The sequence below is a fragment of the Delphinus delphis genome, chromosome 2 (genome assembly GCF_949987515.2).
Source record: "Delphinus delphis chromosome 2, mDelDel1.2, whole genome shotgun sequence".
NCBI classification, from domain to species: domain Eukaryota; kingdom Metazoa; phylum Chordata; class Mammalia; order Artiodactyla; family Delphinidae; genus Delphinus; species Delphinus delphis.
In genome coordinates this window covers 76,633,482-76,656,864 of record NC_082684.1, presented here as the reverse complement: position 1 = coordinate 76,656,864, position 23,383 = coordinate 76,633,482, and the positions used below count along the sequence as shown (strand labels likewise).

Below are 23,383 nucleotides of genomic sequence, written 5' to 3'. Positions count from 1 at the left end.
AAGGAAATGAGATCTGTTTTTTCTATTAACATTTAGGTTGTCACTCCTCCAAATACTTTTAACAGAGTCTGTTACACCTACATCAATCACACTGGGCTAATAGAAGAGGACATAAAATTATATATATGACCAAATGGCTCGATTCCTTTAGACAGGGTAACCCAAGCACTGACTCTGTCTGGACCAGGATCAACTACTACCAAACGCAACATGGCTCTTAATCCTGCTTGGGCTCCCGGCTACAATAATTCTTTTTTTTCCGGTATGCGGGCCTCTCACTGTTGTGGCCTCTCCCGTTGCGGAGCACAGGCTCCGGACGCGCAGGCTCAGCGGCCATGGCTCATGGGCCCAGCCGCTCCGCGGCATGTGGGATCTTCCCGGACCGGGGCACGAACCCGTGTCCCCTGCATCGGCAGGCGGACTCTCAACCACTGCACCACCAGGGAAGCCCTACGATAATTCTTTTAATAATCTTTGGCCTCTGTTTTTTTAAACTACTTGTTAAATTCTGTCTCTACCGGATTACAATAGGTTCACATCAAGACAATGATGATGCAAAGATTCCAGCCATTTCTCAGAACGGATCCTGCCAAAACAACAGAAGTCACCCACCCTGGGGCCCTTAATAAGACAGGATGAGAGCTCCATGACCCCAACTAGGTTGGGTCTACGAGCCCCTTGCCAGCCTGAAGAAGCTATAGAGGACACACTGTCATCCCTCATCCTCCCAACAAAGACTTCTTGGGGTTCATGTCTCTTGTGGGCCGGGGTGGGTGGGATTTAAAATAGGAGATAGATGGGCCCCTGGGCCGGACAGCTGGTATTTGTCAAGTGGAGCAAAACTGAAGTTTTGTCCTCAGCCAGACAAGAACGACACCTGTTTCCCTTCCTCCCTTGATATGGAGGGAATGACTAGCAGTGGGGAATTAGTTTGCAGCAAAAATAGAAATGAAGTTTTCCCTCTCCTGAGAACAAGGAAAACAAAGGGAGCAGGCTAGAGAAGAAACATAAACTGGCCTGAAAGAGTTAATCACTCCTAGGTTTTGTTTTGTTTTGTTTTTTAACTGTTACTAATCTGTAGTGTCTGTAACTAGATTTGTACTTCACAAAGCTAACCTATTACTCTTCAACACTATGTGAATTACATCCTGCACTCCCTTGTAGCAAATCACCCTTTGTAGCATTTGCATTTCAGAAGAAAAAGTCGCAGGCCAATAACCCAGAGACAAAAGGACCCAATTACCAGGCTGCCTGATGCCAGCTGTGACTGTTTTGAGATAATGCAGGAAGAAGAAGAATGTAAGACCTTCGCTATTTTGATCCTTATCATATACCCTGCGGGCCCCACATATAAGATCCTCTCTGATTCCCGAAGGAGGGGGGGGCACTGGTCTTGAGGCGCTAGCCTGCTGTGTCTTCCCTTCTGCCTGGCAGAAGAATAAAGCCATCTCTCTCTTCCTCCAAAATCTCTGTCTCCGTATTTCTGTTCGGCATCGGTGCACAGAGAAGCCGAGATCTCGGCAACACCCACACCACAACACTTCACCTCATGTGACAAATCAACTACAAAAGGGCAAAAAGCTTTCAAGGCTGTGCAGGTTCCTGTTGATTATCCCCATTTTATAACACTTTCCATTTCTCCTTCTGTCCATCCCACCCACATACACCCAACGGCACACACTGGGAAAGAAAGGGGCTCCAACATCTGAGCACAGGCTGCCCTTTCCCAGAGGGTGGCTCTGACCTGCGTGTGAGCCCACCATGTGCAGTCGTCTGGACTCCAGAACACAGAGAGACAGGCCCCAGTCTCCCACCTCCACCTCCCAGCCTTCCCACACTATCACAGGGTTCCTCAGCCCCAAGGACAGAGCGCCTTCTCCATATGTCCTTTCCCACCCTGATTACCAGCCCTGGGTCTTCTTAAATGGAGGCCAGATATGGCCCAGGGTGTCTGAGGAAAGACAGAGACTTGGGTGTCTGGGGTTCCTGATTGGAGAAGACCTAATTACCTAATGACCCTTCAGCCTGGGTTGGTCAGTGGTCTCTTGGTTTGAACCATTTTAGGAGAGTCCCCGCACCCCCTGCCTCCCTTCTAGAGCAAGCCCCAGTGCCCTCATCCCTCACATAAGGGACAGCCCACCTGTGCCAGCTCTTCTGGTGGCTTACCACTGTGGCGTTAACTGTTGACCAGGGCTCTTGTGTGAAAGAAAACAGCTGAAAAGAGAGGAGGGCAGGGCACCCGAGGGATGTGGGAACCTCAAAACCGCAGCCTCCACCAGAGCTACATACCTTGTCTTCTCCTGAGAAGAGCTAAGCAACAAAATCAAGGACTATGTTTAAGATCCAAGTGCTGAGAATTCTCTCCAACAGAAGCAGCCTCTAGAGTTGTAACATAAACCAGACCCTGAGAAGAGCTCCAGTAGAGATGAGGATGGAGTTATTTGGAAGCAACAAGAGGAACGGGGTGGAGTGAGGGGGAATCAGGGAAGATTTCAGAGCAGAGATTACCTGAGGGAAGACTTTTAAGGATACAGAGTTTTGTTTTGTTTTGTTTTCCCCATTAGGGGGAGGGGAAAAGTAATTCAGACAGAAAAAAAGGCCAGAAAGTGACGTTAGACACATATGGAGGAGTACTGTGTGTTTAGAAACTAGCAAGTTTCTCCATGTGGCCGGGAGGAGGCAGGGGATGGCACAGAAATAAAATTTAGACCAGGGGAGGAGTATACTTTTTTTATGATAAAATCAAAGTTTAATATCCTTTTCTTTTTAATTTAATTTTATTTTTTTATACGGCAGGTTCTTATTAGTTGTCCATTTTATACATATTAATGTATACATGTCAATCCCAATCTCCCAATTCATCCCCACCCCGCTCAGCTTTCCATCCTTGGTGTCCATACGTTTGTTCTCTACATCTGTGTCTCTATTTCTGCCCTGCAAACCGGTTCATCTGTACCATTTTTCTAGGTTCCACATATATGCGTTAGTATACGATATTTGTTTTCAGGGGAGAAGTATCTTGAATGCCATGCAGAACACTTCAATTTGTAAAAGATACAGTTCCCTTGAACTCAAGGAGAGACCAGACACAAGCAATGCAAGGGACCTTCCTCCAGGCATCCCATTATACACCCAAGGAGACTGAGGGCCCTAGTGGACCCAAGGTCAGAGATCTGCGTCTTGGCAGCAGAAGCAGAAACCAGTGTCAGGTTCCCAACTTCCAGGGCAGCGTTCTCACTAAACTGGGCTGGCTGGTGTGCCGTGGGGCAGGGAACCCCCCCTCGGGATGGACACCCAAAGGGCTGCAATTTCTCATTGTGAAATAATCCCCTTCTTCTAGCCTTGGATTTCCCCCTTCTAGCTCTTCCTGTTGCACCCTGTGGTGGGAGAAGACAGCGGTAGCTTTGCTGCTCCCCCCACCTATGGAGTTAGGGGCCTGGGGACTCATACTGGGGTACAATCAGGGGCACTTCCATTGGAGCAGCTGGAGTAAGGGGACAGGAGGCAGGGGAGCCTGTTTAGGAGGAAGAGGCCCCCCCAGGAAAACAGCTACTCCAAACAGTCCCCCTCCCTTTCTTTAAGAGGCATCACAAGCTGGTTCCACCAAGGAAGCAAGGTCTTGAGAAAAGTCATTTGCTTAGAAATTTCTTGGGTCACACATCTTCCATCTCCTGCTTTCCTCCTGGTATTAATCATCTGGACGGTTACAACCAGCACAATGGTGCTTCTTTACCCACGGGCGGGGGATGTTAAAGATTCAGACCACGTGGATCGGGAAGTTGATTCCGGAATATCAAGTGAAAAGAGTCAGCTTTACCGAGTTTAGGGGAAAAGTCTCACATCTACTTAAGTGGAGTCTTTTATGGGGTCACTAAGTTCAGCCTCTTGACCTGCTGGCTGACCTGCTTTGAGCTTTGAATTAAACAGTCCTGATGCCTTCCCTCATTGCGATCTGATCCGGCCTGAGTTCCCACTCCCTGAATATGGGTTTCATTTCTCCAGAAAGGCTAATCCTTAATCCCTCTCTGCTTTTCTGGTTCTGCCCCAAACTCAACTTTTTTATTTTTTCTTTGTAAGTCATTTTATCTCTCATAAAGAAACTAGCAAAGCAGACCTCAGCAGGGCTATGGTTATTTTCTATGAGCAGGAGAGGGTATCCCACACTCAGTACACACGTGTGTGAGGAAAAGTGTGGGTGCCAGACTGCGGCGAGCCGTTTCTGACCGGCAGAATAACGAGCCGCCACACGCAAGATTCTTCTCGTATCACACTTTATTGGAGCACAGCTTGGTTGAAGAAAGATGGAAGGAAGACCCCGCAATCCTATAGCAGTCTGCTTATATAGGGATTAAGAACATGTGTCGCTCTGTGATTGGCTTTCGCCGATGGTGCGATTTGTGAGCCAGCATCGGATAGGTCGCTACTTTATACTTAGCGCAAGCGCAATGGCCACAGGAAGGATGACTCAGCTTATTTCAGCTTCCTGCCGCGTAGCAGTTAGCTGACCGCGCCCTACATCTCCCCCTTTTTTATTTATTAGAATCACCAAGCAGAATGTAGCCCGTACAAGTGTTCACCTCATGATGTGCTCACTGTTCGAGGGCAGTTTTCCGTTGGCATGTTTGAGACACCTTCCTGCGTGCAATGCCAACAAGGGCTGCAGGGTGCAAAGGCTGACTCAGAATAATGGCTGATTCCCTATAGAGGTGCAATGGCAACAAGGCCTCTCTGTGCAAGGGCAATCAGGACAATGGATGACTCCCTATAGAGGTGCAATGGCAACAAGGCCTCTCTGTGCAAGGGCAATCAGGACAATGAATGACTCCCTATAGAGGTGCAATGGCGACAAGGCCTCTCTGTGCAAGGGCAATCATTTCGAATTATTCAGGGCGGAGAGCCAGGCTGCGGGAGAATCTCCTTCCTTAATAGCCAGAAGTGCCTGAGTGAGCAGGACCCTATCTCGATGTGCCCTGATGCGCACACGACAGACCAACCAGAGACACAGCATAACCCCAAATACACAGCAGACTCCAAAGATTCCTACCCCCACCCACTCCCCAAAGAAGGAAAAGGCAGAAGAGAGCCAAGAGGCAAAATCTCCAAAGGCAACGGGCTCCAGCCCGGCAGCACTCAGTTGCACAATTTGAATAATCCTTTGTGGAATTCCAACTAATACAAAGACTTCGATTAAGAATCATCAGGAACATCCAGCTCAGCATCTTCTCTGAAGTTTTCTTCAACAATTCTCGTCAGTCTTGATGGCACCCAGATCGGATCTTGATCCTGTGGGGAGACACAAAGAGATCCCCTGGATCGAGTAATAACACGATCCGGGCCCTTCCATTAATTGGACACAACACATCTTTCCACATCACTTTGCCATAATTTTTATGGTTTGTTGCCACATGGCGTTCAGCAGAGGTTTCTTTCAAGTGAACCATCCTGCCCCGCCACCTTCAAATTAATATGATCGTTGTTCTCAGTCTTGACTCCTTCCTTGGGCTTTTCGTCGGCCATGGCCTTGTGGATTATAGGGCAAGCCTGTAATATGAATCACCTGCATTTTTTGACAAAAAAGAGCAAAGCTTTTGGAATGCCTCTGGGGTTAATTGGCGTGGGGAATTAAGATCAGGATTTCCCTCTAATACACTAAACAAAGGTTTTAGATCCAAGCGGGTTAAACTTAAATATGGCCGAATCCAATTCACATCTCCAAGTAACCTTTGAAAATCATTTAATGTTTTTAAGCAATTAGTCCCAATCTCAATTTCTTGAGGTACTATCTTATTCCCATGTACAGCAGCTCCTAAAAAATTTACAACATCTCCCTTCTGTATTCCCTCGGGAGCAAGAAACAATCCCCCATTCCCTAAATATTTAATCAAAACGCCTAAGGCCTGTTCAAGCAACTCCATACAAGGGGCTTTATCTCGACTATTCAAAGGAATAGAAAAGAAACAATCTTTACGCCATTTCCCTAATTTTTTCTTAATTATTCCAGGGTGACTGGGAGGGTTCTAAATGCCCTAATTGTAGCTGCTCACCCACTAGTTTGGATGCCGTCTCCAGCTTTTCCTTTGACAAAGGGCACTGAGGTACCCACACAGGTGTTGTGGTCCTCCATGTAATAGGAATCATAAACTCAGTGACCCTTGAGAAAAACCCAAGCCTCGGCGGTTTAAATTTCCGCGGGCTTCTATAGGGGCGGTCATGCCTTGTAAAATATGGTGGGCTAGCGATTGGCGGCATGTACCAATGCCCATACCGCTCTTGTTCATATGCAGCGGCCGCTCCTTCTAAATCTTCCTCCTCTCTAGGATGTAATTCATCTTGAAACAAATATAATTCCTTAAACTCATCTAGGATTGGATATAATCCTGGCACCGTTTCTTGCTTTTCCTTTTGTTTTCTTTTTTCTCTTTTCATAATTTCAGGCCTATCTACCGTAGTCCCTGTTTGTTCATTCTCTGATGCGCTATCTTGAAAACATACCTGACTGGACTACTCACCGACGGTTCACTCCGTGTGTCGAGTTCTGAATCGGTCCTCCATGCAGGGCGCGAAGTTCCCGGGTTTCGGCACCACTTGCGGCGAGCCGTTTCTGACCGGCAGAATAACGAGCCGCCACACGCAAGATTCTTCTCGTATCACACTTTATTGGAGCACAGCTTGGTTGAAGAAAGATGGAAGGAAGACCCCGCAATCCTATAGCAGTCTGCTTATATAGGGATTAAGAACATGTGTCGCTCTGTGATTGGCTTTCGCCGATGGTGCGATTTGTGAGCCAGCATCGGATAGGTCGCTACTTTATACTTAGCGCAAGCGCAATGGCCACAGGAAGGATGACTCAGCTTATTTCAGCTTCCTGCCGCGTAGCAGTTAGCTGACCGCGCCCTACACCAGACAGTCCATCCACCTCCACCAGCTGGGTCAGCGGACTTCTGTCACTGTACTGTGCAGTGACTGTGGCCAAGTCATGTGATCTCTCTGGGCCTTAGTATTGTTTTCTGAGAAATGAAAGAGTGAAGAAAGATGATCTCTAAGATCACCCTGAGTTAAAACATTGTTTTGTTTCTTTAAAAGTACTTTCTTCTTCTAAAGATCTTCCGCTCAATATTTTCCAGGAAGAAAGGCAATATAAGATCTCAATAGCAGATCTATTTTCTTAAGACTTTTATGTTTTTCACAGAGCCGAAGTTGCTTTTTTGGATCTATTCACCAATTGCCTTTGGTCTAACTGACGAGCAACTCATTCACACACCTTAGTCCGGAAACACAGATACACAGAAAGGGAGAAGAAAGTTCTCACCTATACCCGCCATCCTCCCCCAACTGAGTCCCTGTCAAAGACCAGCAAGAAACGGGGTTTGAATATTTTCACACAATACACAAATTCCTATCTTCCTATGAAAAAATTAAATGTCTTCAGTATACTCACAGATAAGGGGAGTTCAGAGAAAGTATTGTCCTGTGTTTGTCAATTCCCAAATGTCTTCAGCTCAAAATAATCCTCATGCCATTGTAACACATTCTAGAACTCTTTAGGGATTTATCAAATACATAATTATTTTAAGGAAAATCAGATCCAGGTTTGTCATTTAGGAGATGAGAGTTCCAAACGTGGAAGACAAGAAACTAGAAGGAACCTTGTGGTGTTGGATTGAAACTTGAGGGAACAGTGTCTAGTCGTGGTTTTCGATATTGATATAAAATGGAGATGTGGGGCTTCCCTGGTGGCGCAGTGGTTGAGAGTCTGCCTGCCGATGCAGGGGACACGGGTTCATGCCCCGGTCTGGGAAGATCCCACATGCCGCAGAGAAGCTGGGCCCATAAGCCATGGCCGCTGAGCCTGCATGTCCGGAGCCTGTGCTCCGCAACGAGAGAAGCCACAACAGTGAGAGGCCTGCGTACCGCAAAAAAAAAAAAAAAAAAATGGAGATGTAAATCTGTGTATGTGAATTTACATTCATCTAGTTCCTCGATCTGTTCACTCAAAGAGCCTGAGAATAGCAACACTCCAACAGTGACAAGCACAGATAGATTTTAGCCTGAACATGGCTTTTAAATATCATGTACTACTCTTAAACAGAACCTTGGAGAAATGGCTCCTTGAAGAACTGGCTGATCCCAGGGCTACGACGGGGAGCATAGGAGATGATACTAGAATATCTTGTGCCAGAAAGCAAGGAAGTACCCAAAGAATGATAGGGGCATGTCAAAAGGCCACAGAAGCCACTTTAAGGGTCTCCCAATGGCCAAATCTGTGACAATGTGAGCATGAAGGTAAACAATGAAAATAACAGATTATATAACCTACTAAAAAATGAGAAACCATGAGGCTACACTGATACAATAAATAAATGAATAAACTGAAAGTTTGATGAGGAACAGGATATTGACACAGTTTCAAAGTACAATCTCCCCCAATACTTATTAATCACAAAGGAGAAAACAGTAACTATACCAGAGAAGCCTGGCAGACACTACCTTAATAAATGATCAAAGTGAACAACATAAGTTAAGAGGGCAATAGTCTAAATGTCACGTGCCACCTAATAAGGTACAACAAGAAGAAAACAGCACCACTTCCCTGATATTCCTATCAAAGATGCACGAAACTTGAATTTAATCATGAGGAAACACCAGGCAAACCCAAATAGAGAGGTATGCTACAAAGTAACTGTCAAAAGTCATGAAAGTCAAGAAAATGCTGAGGAATTATTCCGAGTTGAAGAAAAAGAGACATGACAACTAAAAGCGGAAGGTGGTAATCATGCACCGATATTCATTTCCTGATTTGGGTGGCCATTGATGATCATGATTAAGTAGGAGAATGTCCTTGCTTGTACGAAATACACAGTGGTGTATTTGGCAAGGGTGGGAGGGTGGCAGAAGTGATGGGCATCATGTCTTCAATTTGATTTATGTCTCAATTGGTTCAAGAAAAAGAAAGCTCTTGTAACTACTTGCAACTTTTATGTAAATTTGAAAATTGTTTTCAAAAATTTAAAAATAATAATAAAAGAGATGTGACAGTGGGAAAGTCCAGACAGAGGACTTCTAAATCTAAGAGGACCTGGTCAAAATTTCGAATGCAAGCATTCTGCATCTAAATGGGAAGCAAACAAATATAGGGATGTTGAGTTATTGTTACCGAAAGCTTGGCCTCTCTCTACACTGGTGCCGAATCGAATCTTGGAGACCGAGTTTTGGATGAAGTAGAAAAGGATAGCTTTATCACTTTGCCAGGCAAAGGCGGGTACAGCAGGCTCCTGCCTCAAAAAACTATGTCCCAACCCAGGAGGATTTGAGGAGAAGTTTTACAGCAACTGTTCAAGGGTGGGGTCTCTGACAAGGTCAGGGGTGAGCAGGGCCTGTGTTCCCTTCATCTTGTCTCAGGTGGTCGGTCCCCTAATCTGGATGAGCTCCTCTGGTCCTTTAATCTGGCCTCAGGTGGTTTCTTGGCTGCCGTTCCCTTGATTAGCAACTGTTCGAATCTGCCCTTTGGAACTCAGGGAAGGTCCTGGAGGCTGGAGTCTTGCCTACAAGAAACAGGGGACGAAAACGGCCTCCGTGCTCAGGAGCCCCACAGGGCATCGCTTGGTTCCATTATGCTTCTGTTTACCTCATTGACCTCTCTTATGATAGATGTTCACTATAATTAACTTATTTGACAATTATTTATCAAGCATCTACTATGCACTAGTCCTTTTTTTTTTTTTTTTTTTTTTTTTTGCGGTACGTGGACCTCTCACTGTTGCGGCCTCTCCCGCTGCGGCCTCTCCCGCTGCGGAGCACAGGCTCCGGACGCGCAGGCTCAGCGGCCATGGCTCACGGGCCCAGCCGCTCCGCGGCATGTGGGATCTTCCCGGACCAGGGCATGAACCCGTGTCCCCTGCATCGGCAGGCGGACTCTCAACCACTGTGCCACCAAGGAAGCCCCACTAGTTCTTATTAACATGCAGATAGATGAGACACAGTACCTGCCCTCAAGGGACTTAGAGTTCTATAGGAGCTACCAAACTATTTAAAAAAAAGTTTTAAATGTGCAAGGAACAAAAGGAAAGGAATAGGAATTGTTCCAAGGAAGGCTCCACAGAGTAGTTGACACTTAAATTGAGACTTGAAATGGGTGTAGCTGTTCACAGGTGGACAGGTCCCAATATGGTACACGGTTGAGAGAGGGTAGACGACCCGGGAAAGGCATAACCTCCAGGTCTGTGCCCCTGGCCTTTTGCATGAGTGCCACGAGCCTCAGGCTATACGATCCCTACGGCTGAAATGCACATGAACGGAAGGAGCAGATGGGTGACCTCAGGAGGCTGAAGCCATTGCTGGAGACGGGAGGAGCTACAGTGGGACAGGGGCAGTTTTGGGGATTGCCACAGACAGAGAAATGAGAAGGAAGCCTTGATATTAATCAGGAACATGTAGAGGTCTGCGAGATTGATGGGGTTTAACGAACCCATCCTGAGAACAAGCCGTCAGGCACTTGGGCAGCCTGTACACAACGGCCATGCACTCAGAGAGGAGGGGCTGGGTGCTTTCTGCAGGGACAAGTTGATTAGACCACGATAAATGATACCAATAAAGGAGGAAATTAGGCCACTGAGAAAGAAGGGGGACATCAGACAGAAGTTCTTTATTCTGTCAGTGATCTTTCATCACCATGAACGCATGGGATAATTGGTTAATTTAGAGATTCATCCATCTCTTCCTCTTTTTTGGCAAAAGGAAACTATACGTAGAGAACTAATGAAGGGAGAGTCAACATTTATCCTTAGTAATCCAGTAGAGCAGCTCACAGCCCTTCCCTGCAGCTCTATAATAGTGACTCTGAATCTCTGTGTCTGCGTTTTGAATGCATTTAGTTCTTCTCTATTCTTTTTTATTGGCTGCGCCGCATGGCTTGTGAGACCTTAGCTCCCCAACCAGGAATCGACCCCGCACACCCTCGGCAATGAAAGCACAGCATCCTAACCACTGGACTGCCAGGGAGTTCCCTCTATTCTTACTACTTATGATAAATGAACATGTGTTCAGAATTTCTCATTACTTAACACAGTTTGTTGCGTGGCTGCTGATGTCAGAACTGTTAGCATGTCTCCTCCAGGGAGAGCATCATTCAACTTCTCTTTGTCTAGTGATGAGGCTCATTACATCCCTCTTTCCTCTGCAGGAGGACCTCAGAACCTCAGAGACACCCTCCTCACTTAAAGGTTCACTGTGGAGAGAGAGTTGGTCACCTGAGATTTTGCTGCTGCTGCCCCTGCTTGGGTTGGATCTTGCATAACTCCTTGTGGTGAGCTGATCCACAATTCATTCCAGGGATGGTCTGCAGTCATTGATGTCTCTTTCTTTAAGAAATTGGGGGTTTCTCTTTATCATTTTCCTGAGGCCATACCAATTCTAGGACAGGAACTCTATTCCCTGGAGAATCCCCTGTTGACCCTGCGGCTGACTCTTCTATTATGCATGTCTTCTCTTTCTATCTCTTCATCAGCATCTCACACACACTCACTTCACCTCAGCCACACCGGGCTCTGTAGGCACCTAAAAGATGCCAAGCCTTTTCCTGCCTCTGGACTTCTGCACTTTCTGTTCTTTCTACCTGAAATGTTCTTTTCTATGACATCAGGTTTCAGTTTAAATTTCCCTTCATCAGTGATTCTTTCCTGACCACCCTGTCTAGAGTCCTTGTCTTTGTTCCTTCAGGTTGCTACAACAAACTTCCAAAGACTTCCAAACTTACAAACAACAGAAATTCATTTCTCACCGTTCTGAAGGTTGGGAAGTACAGATCAAGGCACCAGCACATTTGGTGTCTGGTGAGAGCCACTTCCTGGTTCATAGATGGCTCTCTTTGTCCTCACATAGTAGAAAGGGCCAGGGAGCTCTCTGAAAGCTCTTTTATTTATTTATTTTTAATTATTAGTTAATTAGTTAATTAATTTTTTGGCTGCGTTGGGTCTTTGTTGCTGCACGCAGGCTTTCTCTAGTTGCGGTGAGCAGGGGCTACTCTTCGTTGCGGTGCGCAGGCTTCTCATTGCAGTGGCTTCTCTTGTTGCAGAGCACAGACTCTAGGCACATGGGCTTCAGTAGTTGTGGCAGGCAGGCTCAGTAGTTGTGGCTCATGGGCTCTAGAGCGCAGGCTCAGTAGTTGTGGCACACGGGCTTAGTTGCTCCGTGGCATGTAGGAATCTTCCCGGACCAGGGCTCGAACCCGTGTCCCCTGCATTGGCAGGCGGATTCTTAACCACTGTGCCATCAGGGAAGTCCCTGTAATTGGGTATTGTTAGCGGATCTTCACACATATTTGTGCTTTTGCTTAATAGACTTTCAGACTATTAGAGAATGTTAATCCAGGAGATCCTGATTTTTATTCGAGTTTCTAGACCTCTTTTTTAGAGAAATGTAGGAGCATCTGACTTCATGATCGTGCACAATTAGTGAGAGCAAAGAGATGCATCCTAAGGGTGCTCACTTTCCAAATGATTCCCAATTTTCATAGAAATATTCCATAATTTTATATAATTAGCTTACTTTCCAACTGTTAACAAAGATCTGTAGCAGAGTAACGCCTAATTTTTGTCAACAGAGTAGCTCTCAGGAGCATTGCCACTCGGTAGAAACTTCCCCATTCCCACTTCTTTGAGACTGAGGAAAACATGCTCAGTCATCATACAAACCAGCCCTTTTTCTCAGTTCACCTTCACCTGCTCCCCGTAACACACACACACACACACACACACACACACACACACACACACTAAAGACCTCCTTTAATTTAGACCAGGAGAAAAAGCTGATGGTCCCAATGCATGGACCCCTCTATCTTTGCAGAAACTCTAACATTGGGATTCAAGGTGAATCTAATGTTACAACCTTCAGGATATAATAATAACTTCCTGTTCTCCCTATTCTGGTTCCTGGGGTGGGAAGAGCACAGAAATTTTCTAGTTAGAAAATTAAAGAATATACGCAAACAGGATATTTTGCTGAGACACGAATTTTTCTTTCTTTTTCTGTACGTTCCTCATTCCCCTAGTTCCAAGTAGGAGCCACACCCTTTGTATTTCCTTGGTTCAGGGATATCCGCAGAGTGGAAGGCAGGAAGTGTTTAAAGCCAAACTTAAGCTTATTGGGGTTTTTTTGCTTTTTTTTTAAGCTTGCTGTTTTTTGAGAAGCCTGACTTCAGTGAAAAGAAACAGTCTCTTAGAAAGTATGGGGACGTTGAGATTGGAGAGAGGCTTTGACATCAAAGTTGGAGGAGAGGAATGATCACATAGGGAAGGCAGCTTGGGTGAACCTAGGAAGGCTGACACCAGGCACAGGTGATCCTGACCTCCTTGAAAATCCCCATGTCCTCAAACAGAAGCAGCTCAGGTACTGTTTCTGGGTGCCCTCTGGCCAGAGGAAGGGGAGCCACAAACGGGTCCTGCTGGAAGAACAGCAACGTGGCTCAGGCCACCCCAGTGCTGGCCAGTTTTCATACTCAGGGCTAGAGAAGGAGGGGTAGGCAGGAGTCTGGCACGTCCACCTCACTGAGTGCTGGCAGAGGGGGCTCTCCCCTCTGTTATTGCATTTTCTTTTTCGAGACGAGATCAAGGCCTAGTGTGCAAAACATTCTCATCAAAGATGCAAATTCAAGTGTGGTTTCTTTTCTTTTTATTTCATGCCCATCTCCCTAACCGCAGGCTATATCTCAACTCATTTTGCTAGAGGTTCTGCTCTGCATTTCTTCCTTACTCTTTGATTTTATCTCTTTTTTTTTTAAAATTCTTTATTTATTTGGCTGTGTTGGATCTTAGTTGCGGCATGTGGGTTCTCTTAGTTGTGGCCCACAGGCTCTAGAAAGCAGGCTTAGTAGTTCCAGCACACAGGTTTAGTTGACCCGAGGCATGTGGGATCTTAGTTCCCAGACCAGGGATCGAACACACGTCCCCTGCATTGGAAGGCAGATTCTTAACCACTGGGCCACCAGGGAAGTCCCAAGGAAAGAAATTTTAAACCAAGAATTTTACTTTTAATTTGGAGGCAGTTTGACTCTTTGACATTTATTAGAAGGGTAAATAAATTACATGATCAGAGATTCTGCTTCAGAAAATAAACATACTACTTCATGGAGAACAAAACCCAGTATTTTAGAGTTATAACTCAAAACTTCCAAAGCTATTTCCATGCACTATTCCCAGGAGTTTCACATACTGTCATGTAATTACAGTTTCCAATGTCCTTCATTTCTGTGTAGGTTTCTATTTCCATTTGGTGTCATTTTTCCTCTGTCTTAAGGACTTCCTTCAGGCAATGAATTCTTTTAGCTCTGTATGTCTGAAAAAGTCTTTGTTTAATACGTCTAATAAAACGACAGCTCTCATAAGTTTTATCAATTTTAAAAGGTATAAATAGAATGTCAGATAGAAATAAGATGTCTAAACAGAAGCTGTAAATACTAACAAAAGAATATGAACAACTTTGTGCCAATATATTTAAGCACTTTAGATGAAATGGATAAATTCCTAGGGGGAAAAAAACTTGCCAAAATGATCTCAAGAAGAACTAGGGATATCACTTATATGTGGAATCCAAAAAAATAATATGAATGAATGTATATGCAAAATAGAAACAGACTCACAGATATAGAAAAAAATTTGTGGTTACTAAAGGTGAAAGGGAAGGGAGTAAGGACAAATTAGGGGTATGGGATTAACAGATACCAACTACTATGTATAAAATAGGTAAGCAATAGCACAGGGAATGATAGCCATTATCTTGTAATAACCTATAATGGAGTATAATCTGCAAAACTACTGAATCACTATGCTGTACACCTGAAACTAATATAATATTGTAAATCGACTATACTTCAATTAAAAAAAAAAGAACTAGAAAACTCAGCATCTCTATAACCATTAAAGAAATTGAAATAGAAGTTAAAAATAGTCTCAGAAAATATCAGGGCCAGACAGCCTTACAGATGAGTTCTGTAAATAATAAAAGAACATATAATTCCAATTACAGAAAATAAAGAGGGAATATTCCTCAACTCATTTATGAAGGCTAACATAGAATCTGGATACCAAGATCAAACAAGATATTTCCAAAAACAAATTTCAGACCAATTTCATTCATGAACATAAATGCAAAAAACAAAAACAAAAAAAGACAAAAAACCCCTTAAATATTAGCAAGCTAAATTCAGTGATTAAAAACAGAAAATTTAGCATAACCAAAATGAGTTTATCCCAAAGTTGGTTTAATATTCTAAAATCAATTAATGCAATTCACTGATTCAGAGAGAAATACTATATGATTTTATCATTAGATGAAGACAAATCTTCAATAAAATTCACAGTCCATTCAAGAGTGGAAACTAGGAGTAGAAGGGAAGGAAACTTTCCCAACCTGAAAGTGAAAGTCTACAGATCTCCACAGCACCAACAGGATCTACCACAATGGCCCTTTAACATTTTACTGAAAACTTTTTTATAGCAAGCATTAAGTGTGGAAGGTCACAAACGACTGTAACACAACTACAGCTCCTGGCTTCAGAGGAGAAGATGAAAATAAGAGTATCAAGTTCTGTCACCATTATTCCAGGAGGGTAAAATCCCCAGTTTACTCCATGAGCACCAGCCAATCAGTCCATGGATGACTACCCTAGAGTCAGGTGCCCTCTTGGATTCAAAGCCCCGTCACCATTTTGATGGAGTCTCAGAAAACATGGTCATTTATGGCTGCTCCTTCTTGTGGGTAGAAAAACTTCCTTCAGAGGAGGATTGTATATATATATGTATATATATATATTTTTTTTTTTTTACACACGCACACACATATATATGTATATATATATATGTATGTATATAATGGATTCCAAGAAAGAAATAGGCTCTTTTTTTTCCAGTGCAGCCAAACTGCAAAGCTTATAACACAAGTAGGTGCTCTGTACAGATCTTATTTCCTCTATACCTGCGGTGCTAGAATGTAAATCTGTAGGCAAGTTAAATACTAAAGAGTACGAGAGCGTGAAAGTTACGGTAAACTCAGAAATCTGTTTTTTTGAAAGTTAGGCTGTATTTACGCTGGCTGAATTTTCTGTTTAATCACCTGTTATCCTCCATTCCCGTGTCGGTAACCAAGAAACTTCCCACCCATCTCTCCCTGTCTTGAGAGGAACCGGGAAAGCAGCTCTGGTCTGTGTTTGGCCCGGGGTCTCAGGTGGCGCAGCGCCGCCTGCGGGCCAGTTGAGGCGGCGCCGGCGAGAGACGCCGAAGGGACCGTGTGGCGTGGGAGTCGCCCGGCTCCGTGCCACCTCTCCTCCAGGTAGCGGCTCTTTCCCGTGCTGTGTCCCCCCGCATCAGGGGTCTGTTTCTATAAAGGAAGCGGGTTTCCCTCACGGGAGTCGTCCCAAATCCCCTCCGCAGGAGCCCATTGGGGAGAAGGGAGCCGAAGGTCCCGCAGGAGGACCCTGCGAGGCGGGCCACTCGGGGCTGAACAGGGCCAGCGCCATCGGGAGTTCTTATTAGAGCAGCTCGTGGGCAAATCAGCCCAGCCAGCACGGCTTGTGTAGCCGCTCCGGGGGAGCAAGGCTTTTCCAGAGGTAGATTCCCTTTGCGAGGTAGCAGGGCTTTCTCCCCAACTCCCCAGCCCCATCTTGTCCTACACCCCAAAAACCGACTCCATGGCAGGAGTGCGGGGTGGAGTGTGGAGTTAGGGTCGGGGGAGAAGCTGTGAGAGAGATGCTCGTGACTGGGAACAATGAGGGATCCAGATGCAAGAGAAGAAGCGTTTCCAGGGAAGACTTCGGCAGGGCTTCAAAGATCTGGAGGTGTAGGGCGCAAGTCACTCGGCTTCCCACGTCGGGGCTGGGAGAAGACTAGCCGTCCAGGTGAACAGGGGCCCCCTCCTCACAGCCCACGCGGATGGGCCTGGTGGAGTCCTTCTTATGGCAGTGGCAGTGCGGGGGCCGGGTCCCTGCTTTGGCAAAGCAGTCAGTGACGCTGACATTGTGAGTACCGTTGTGGCAGCTTTGCAAGGAGCGGCTGCTGGTACAGGGCACAGATGGAGCTCTGCAGAAATCTGCTCTGGTGGCCAAATCCTCGTGAATGAAGGGATTGATCTGCTTGCATCCGCCCCTCCGGATCAGCCACCGTCCCCTCATCATCACGTCACAGTATCGGTGGTGTCCTCCAGGGACTCATGACCTGGGGTTGTCTGTACGCCGTCTTGAGAAGGGCAGGCCTGGAGTGAAGACACTTGGCCCCAGGAGGAGGAGGAGAAGAAGGGTCCACATCAGATTCATGTTCCCTGTGAAAGCAGGTCGAGGAAGAATGGGGTCAGGGAGCAGGCTGTGGTCCCTTGCCCGCAAGATACCTATTGTATTTCTAAGAACTCTCGGCCCAAACACTTCTTGTCCCCACTGGCCCCTATCTACACTTCTTGTACTCACAGCAACTACTGTTCTCACATTCTCCTTCCACCTCACACCCCTTCTTTTCGGGTAAGAAGTGGGAAGAGAAGAGAAGGACTTGGGAAGAAAGGAGGTGCCTACCACCCACTCACCCCTTTATAGGCCTGACATACAAAGGTATTTTCAAACTCCGAAGTGATTTTTGCTCCTCACTTGAGTAGTTAAACGAAAAAAGTGTTTGCATCTATCAGCCACCTGATTCCACAGCCTATGAATGAAGCAGGTGTCCCTGCCAAACCTTTTCTACAGTGGGTGAGCTCACTACAAATCTATATGCCTTGCATCTTAGAAAATATTTCCACTTCCTTAAATACCTATGCCTGTTTTAAATGCTGTTAGAAAGAAAATGGAAGCATTTCAGTTCTAAGGGAGTAGACTTCATGTTTCTCCCACAGATTCCTCTGCCTCAGAATAAACATTCCTAGCTCCTCAGGGCTTCCCTGATGGCGCAGTGGTTAAGACACTGTGCTCCCAATGCAGGGGGCCCAGGTTTGATCCCTGGTCAGGGAACTAGATCCCATATGCCACAATTAAGGAACCTGCATGCTGCAGTAAGACCCAGCATCTTACTTATAAATAAATAAGTACTCTGAAAAAAATTCTTGGCTCTTCTATGTATAGGGCCTGTCGTCATGAAACTTCCCAACTAGTGCCCAGGGAGTCTGAGTAAAGACTGAGTGTATATTCTGACTCTTTTACTGAATAACTGGGAGTCCCAGGGCAGGGTTTTTGCAGAGCAGATGACATCCACAGAGATACATATGTCCCTTTCAGTGGTGGATACTCCTAGCAGAAATGGAACCTCCGTTGCCTTCCCTCCTTCCTCTAATCCTATAGGAATTACATTGTGGATATTTTCTTCCCAGACCTTAAGGGGCAGGCCATATGGAAAACTCTCAGGTCTGTCAATGATCTTAAACAGATTGCCTAGTAGGACTAATTTCATGTTTACTATTTCACACCCACAGTCTTTACCAGCATCACACAGAGTACCTATGACATCACCACACATATGAAGAAAAAAACCTGCAGTTTGGTGACTGTCAGTAGCTTGCTATTGTTGGGGGCAAATCACCTCATCCTTATACTCTAAAGTGAAGGTTATAGACTAAAGAGCTTTTTCACCTCAATCATTCTCTTTCACTCCCTAACTAAGCATTACTTGTGTGTATGAGTCCATGTGTGATTTTCTGTGTGTACATATTGTTTTGGACATGTTCAGGTAAGCAGAAATATTTTGTTTGCAAGTTGGGTTTCCATCTGAGAACTGTTAATCCAATTAAATCTAATTTTTCTTTTAAAAAGTTGTTGATGAATCTAGGCAAAAAAAAAAAATCAATCACATTTATGTAAAGATTATATTCTTTCTGTCTTCACAATTTAAACTGTGAATGTTCTTATTATGGGAGAAGCTGCCTGAGACTTGGGTCTGCATTTCAGCAAGGGAAGGGAAGAAATCAGTACATATGCCTTTCCAGAGCTCCAAAATCAGTTATGTTAGGGGCCCTGCTAATGAAGGTGGCGGCAGGGGCACATACAGTCAATCAACAAGTTGTAATAGAAGTAGATTTCATAGGTCTTATCTTGATAGGTCTCCCTGGCAGATAGGCCTCAAAAGCCTTTTGTCTGATTAGGCAACAGAGCAAAAGCTGACTGACAGCGGGCAGGAAACTAAGTTGAGATCTAATAACTAGATCTCAATATCCTTTATAATTGGCCAAGTAAAGAGGAACTGCCTTTTTTGGAACTTCACTCTGCTTAGCTCTTCTTGTTTAATTCACACAGTAGTTCTAACAAGTGTATGTGTCATTATTTATAGGTTTCACAATTTCGTGTGTTCATGGCCCTGCATAACTGGCCATTGGGCTTAAAGTATCCGACCCTTTGGCCAAGTGGTACATATAGGGTCTCACTTCTCAGAATTAGAAGAGCTCGGATTCAAATCAAGGTCCTTTATCTGACCTTAACTTTTTGAAGAGGGTATGTGGCAGGCCGCAGGACAAGCAAAGATTTAGAAATGTATTCAACATGAAAAAAACTTGTCTTTCTATTGAGGGAAAAGTTATCTTTATAGTGAGAGACTAACCTAGTCGTCTGAAAACAACCAAGAGGAAAAAGCACATTACCTAAAATTATTAGTTGTGATTAGTGGCAGTTACTGAATGATATGTAGATTAGCCAACAAAAATTTCTATGAAGAGATTTAGTGTAAGGTAAATATGCATAGAGGAAAGCTATGTACGAACCGATCAGGAAAAGCATAGAAGGTGTGCTCCGAATACGATTTTAAAGGTGGAGCATGGTTGCAGATTGGGCGTGACATTGGGTGAGTCTCTTCTCAGGACGCTTGTGATAAGCGTGACGGGCAGTATCTGAGTGAACAGACAGGATGTGATCAGTAGGTAGGAGTAGAGTGCGTGAAAACCCCTGAACTATTGCCACCTTCAACAGAGGAGGGAACTACTCAGCTCTAGTTGATCCCTTGTGGTAATGGAGACAGTGCACCGACAACATCTCCCGATTTTTAAAGATAAGACAGGAATGCAAATTTTTATGTGAACTCTCCCAATTTGAAGTGTTAATATTCCAAAACCCAATGTTAAAAGTAAAACTATATGCTGATCAAGAACAGGTTTTTGAGCCAGATGCACTCCCTGTGACTGCAGTGTATGATTTTTAGTTCATATTATAGACACTTGAGTACAGATCCTTCTACCCAGTGTGGCTGTCGGTATCACAGAAGGGCTAAACTACACCTAATTCATTTTTACATCCTCATCTCTCTTGAAAATGCTTTCCACAAAATATACATGAAAAAAAAAAGACAACTTACTTCATGGTAAAAGATATTAATGCCTTTTAGGCAGAACAGGATTTCAGGCAGAATCCTATTAGCACTGCACTGAGTCCTATCCAGGTCACCATTATGTCCATGTTTACATAACGACATCAGTGGTAAAATAATTGCATTTCCACATGACAGAAATATAAAAAGGTGGTTTAAAAAAATGTGGATTAATTTTCTTGGAGGGTTGTACAGTACCATTTGAGGACCTAATCCAGTTTTCTTTTTCTTAATTTTATTTATTTGTTTGTTTATTGGCTGCATCAGGTCTTCGTTGCTGTACGCGGGCTTTCTCTAGTTGCAGCGAGAGGGCGCCACTGCGCCATCAGGGAAGCCCCAGTTTTCTAACTAAGAGATTAGACCAGGGATTTAATATCTCTTATCTGGAGGCCTTTCCTACCTTGATACACTTTCCCTGTCTGTACAATGTCCCACACCATCTTCTTAGCCTAGAATGCTCATTTATTCCCTAAAGTCCCTAAACTCTGCTTATCCTTTATGGGCCAGCTCAAATGGACATTTCTTTTGGAAGCCTTTCTTATCCCATGAGGCCAAGTAAGACCCTTCATCCTCAGCGCCCCCATAAAACCATCTTCACACAGTGTTATTACCTCTATCACATTGTAATCAAATTATAGGCCTACAGTTATTTTCCTCTGCTTCTCTGAGAACCAAGAGTATGTTTCATGCATCAAGTTACATACTATGACTTCCATAATTTCAGGAATACAGTGTCCTATCCACTGATGCTCATTTTACAAATTAAATTTTTTTTTCCTGTTAACATCAAGAAATGAAATGTAAAAAAAAAAGAAATGAAATGTACTAGTAAGATAAATGACAACTCTAGGACAGACTGTTTTGTAGAAAATAGCGCAGATTGAAAAGAACACAGGAGTTCAAGCTCTAGCTTGGAATCCCTTACATGACACCAAATGTTCATTCTCTGGCAGATTTTACAGACTTTCTTCCGGGTGTTTTTAGGTCATGCTATTTCACAGGAAGTGAAGGCAAAAACCGGGCCAGGGTAAAAACAAGAGAAAGTGAATTCAATGCATAGGAAGCAGAAAAAAAAAAAATAAAAAAGACAACAGCAATTACAAAAGAAATCATAGATTCGTCACAAACTAATTACTGATAGGATTTTGAGCAGTGAGAAATTCAGAGCTCAAGTTTCCAGCACAGGGAAGTGAGGAGATAAAGAACATTTGGGTGAGAAGGAACCAGGGTGATTACTAAAATGAAAGGGGGGCCTGGGTTCCTCTGGTGCAAACAAGCCTCCTGGCTCTATTTGTTCTGAGTACCGGGCCTGCCTTCATGTACTTCAGTCTTTCAATGTGTTGCCCCCAAGTTGAGTTATAAAATCTATAGCCCATTCTGGGACTTCCCTAGTGGCGCAGTGGTTAAGAATCCGCCTGCCAACGCAGGGGACACAGGTTCGAGCCCAGGTCCGGGAAGATCCCACTTGCTGCAGAGCAACTAAGCCCATGTGCCACAACTACTGAGCCTGAGCTCTAGAGCCCGTGAGCCACAACTCTTGAGCTCTTGTGCCACAACTACTGAAGCCCACGTGCCTAGAGCCCATGCTCCGCAACAAAAGAAGCCACCGCAATGAGAAGCCCGTGCACCGCAACGAAGAGTAGCCCCTGCTCGCTGCAACTAGAGAAAGCCCGCACGCAGCAACAATGACCCAACGCAGCCAAATAAATAAATAAAAATAAAAAATCTATGGCCATTCTGCAGCCAGTGATATTTTTCATTTAGGAAATCAGACCCAGTGGCAGAGCTCTGTCCTGCACAGGATGCCTGGAATTAGATTTGTTACAACAGAAGCAGCAGTGGTTCATCCCTGGGTATGCACTGATCAGCAAATGATAAAACAAAGGGCTCATTGCATAAGTGGACCATGTCCTAATCTGTGTGTTTCTTCATGTCCTAGATTCAGAACCCTCCTTGTTCTGCTAGCCCCACCCACAGGGGCTGCTCTATATCTCCAGACCCAAGAACTGGGGGGATACCAGCTGCCCCTGAGCGCCAGGCCCACCAGCTGGATCTGTTCTCACAGGAGCCACAGCAGAGATACTGGGTAAGACAATGAGCCCCAGAGCTGGAACAGGAGAGACAGCAATGAAGCAGCAACTGGGGGAGCGGTGAGCTGAAGTTAGTGCCCGGGACACATGACAGACTTTGGGGAGCGGAGGGGAAAGGAGCTAGAACCACAGTGACAGCAGGGGGCCTGCAGGGTGAGTGAGGAGGGAGTGTGTTATTTGTGGGCCGGGATACAGAAGATACCCTTCTTTTCACAGGAAACATGGTTCCAAGAGAGCAGAATGCCCAGCTTCCTCTCTTTTTGCTGCTGGGGCTCTTGGGAGTGGTGATCTCACTCCACGCCCAATTAACCCCGGCTCAGAGGTTTCAGATTCAGCACCTAAATATGGCCCACCGTCGATGCGATGATGCAATGCGGGTGGTTAACCGTTACAGAAGGGCATGCAAAGGTGAAAATACTTTTCTCCACACAACGTTTGCTGCCGTAGCTCGTGTTTGTCACACCAGAAATGTAACCTGCCCTAGATCACGCAGGACGAATTGTCATAGAAGCCCACATCGAGTGCTTGTAACCTACTGCAACCTCAGAAGAAAGGCAAACGATTATAGGAACTGCCGTTATAGACGGAGAAGTAAGCGGAAGATCTACATCATTGCGTGTGGAAACAGATTACCACAGGACAATGCCAGGTACCCCCTGGTTCCAGTTCACTTGGATGGCATCGTCTAAACTCTGGGCCAAAACTTTGGGCCATGCTCATTTGCCAAGCGCCACAGTCCTGTCCCACCATCCACCCCAGAGATCAGCATCAGTCCTCATCTCACCAGCCTCCAGGTCCCTTTAAGCTTTGCTCAGCTGAAGCTCCTTGTGCACGCACAGTAAACTTTACAGAATTACCTACAAGGCTCCATGTGTCTGTTTGTGCTCTTCTGTCATGTAGTTACATTCTCGTCTAGAGGCTTTTCCCCTTCTTCTAATCTGAGATTTGTGGGAAATCGACGTGAGGATAAGAGGCTCC

General features: G+C 45.0%; 1 protein-coding gene across 1 annotated transcript; it reads left to right on the top strand.

The window, feature by feature from the left end:
• The first annotated feature begins 22,347 nt into the window (after positions 1-22,347).
• On the top strand, positions 22,348-23,094 carry LOC132419626 (eosinophil cationic protein-like). Its single transcript, XM_060003521.1, has 2 exons — positions 22,348-22,401; positions 22,622-23,094. Exon 2 carries the CDS (start codon positions 22,627-22,629, stop codon positions 23,092-23,094), a length of 468 nt encoding a protein of 155 aa, XP_059859504.1. The 5' UTR covers positions 22,348-22,401; positions 22,622-22,626.
• The last annotated feature ends 289 nt before the right edge of the window (positions 23,095-23,383 follow it).

What these genes read in the sequence shown, in the direction of transcription:
- LOC132419626 (XM_060003521.1), top strand. Translation starts at nt 22,627, where the DNA reads ATGGTTCCAAGAGAGCAGAATGCCCAGCTTCCTCTCTTTTTGCTGCTG.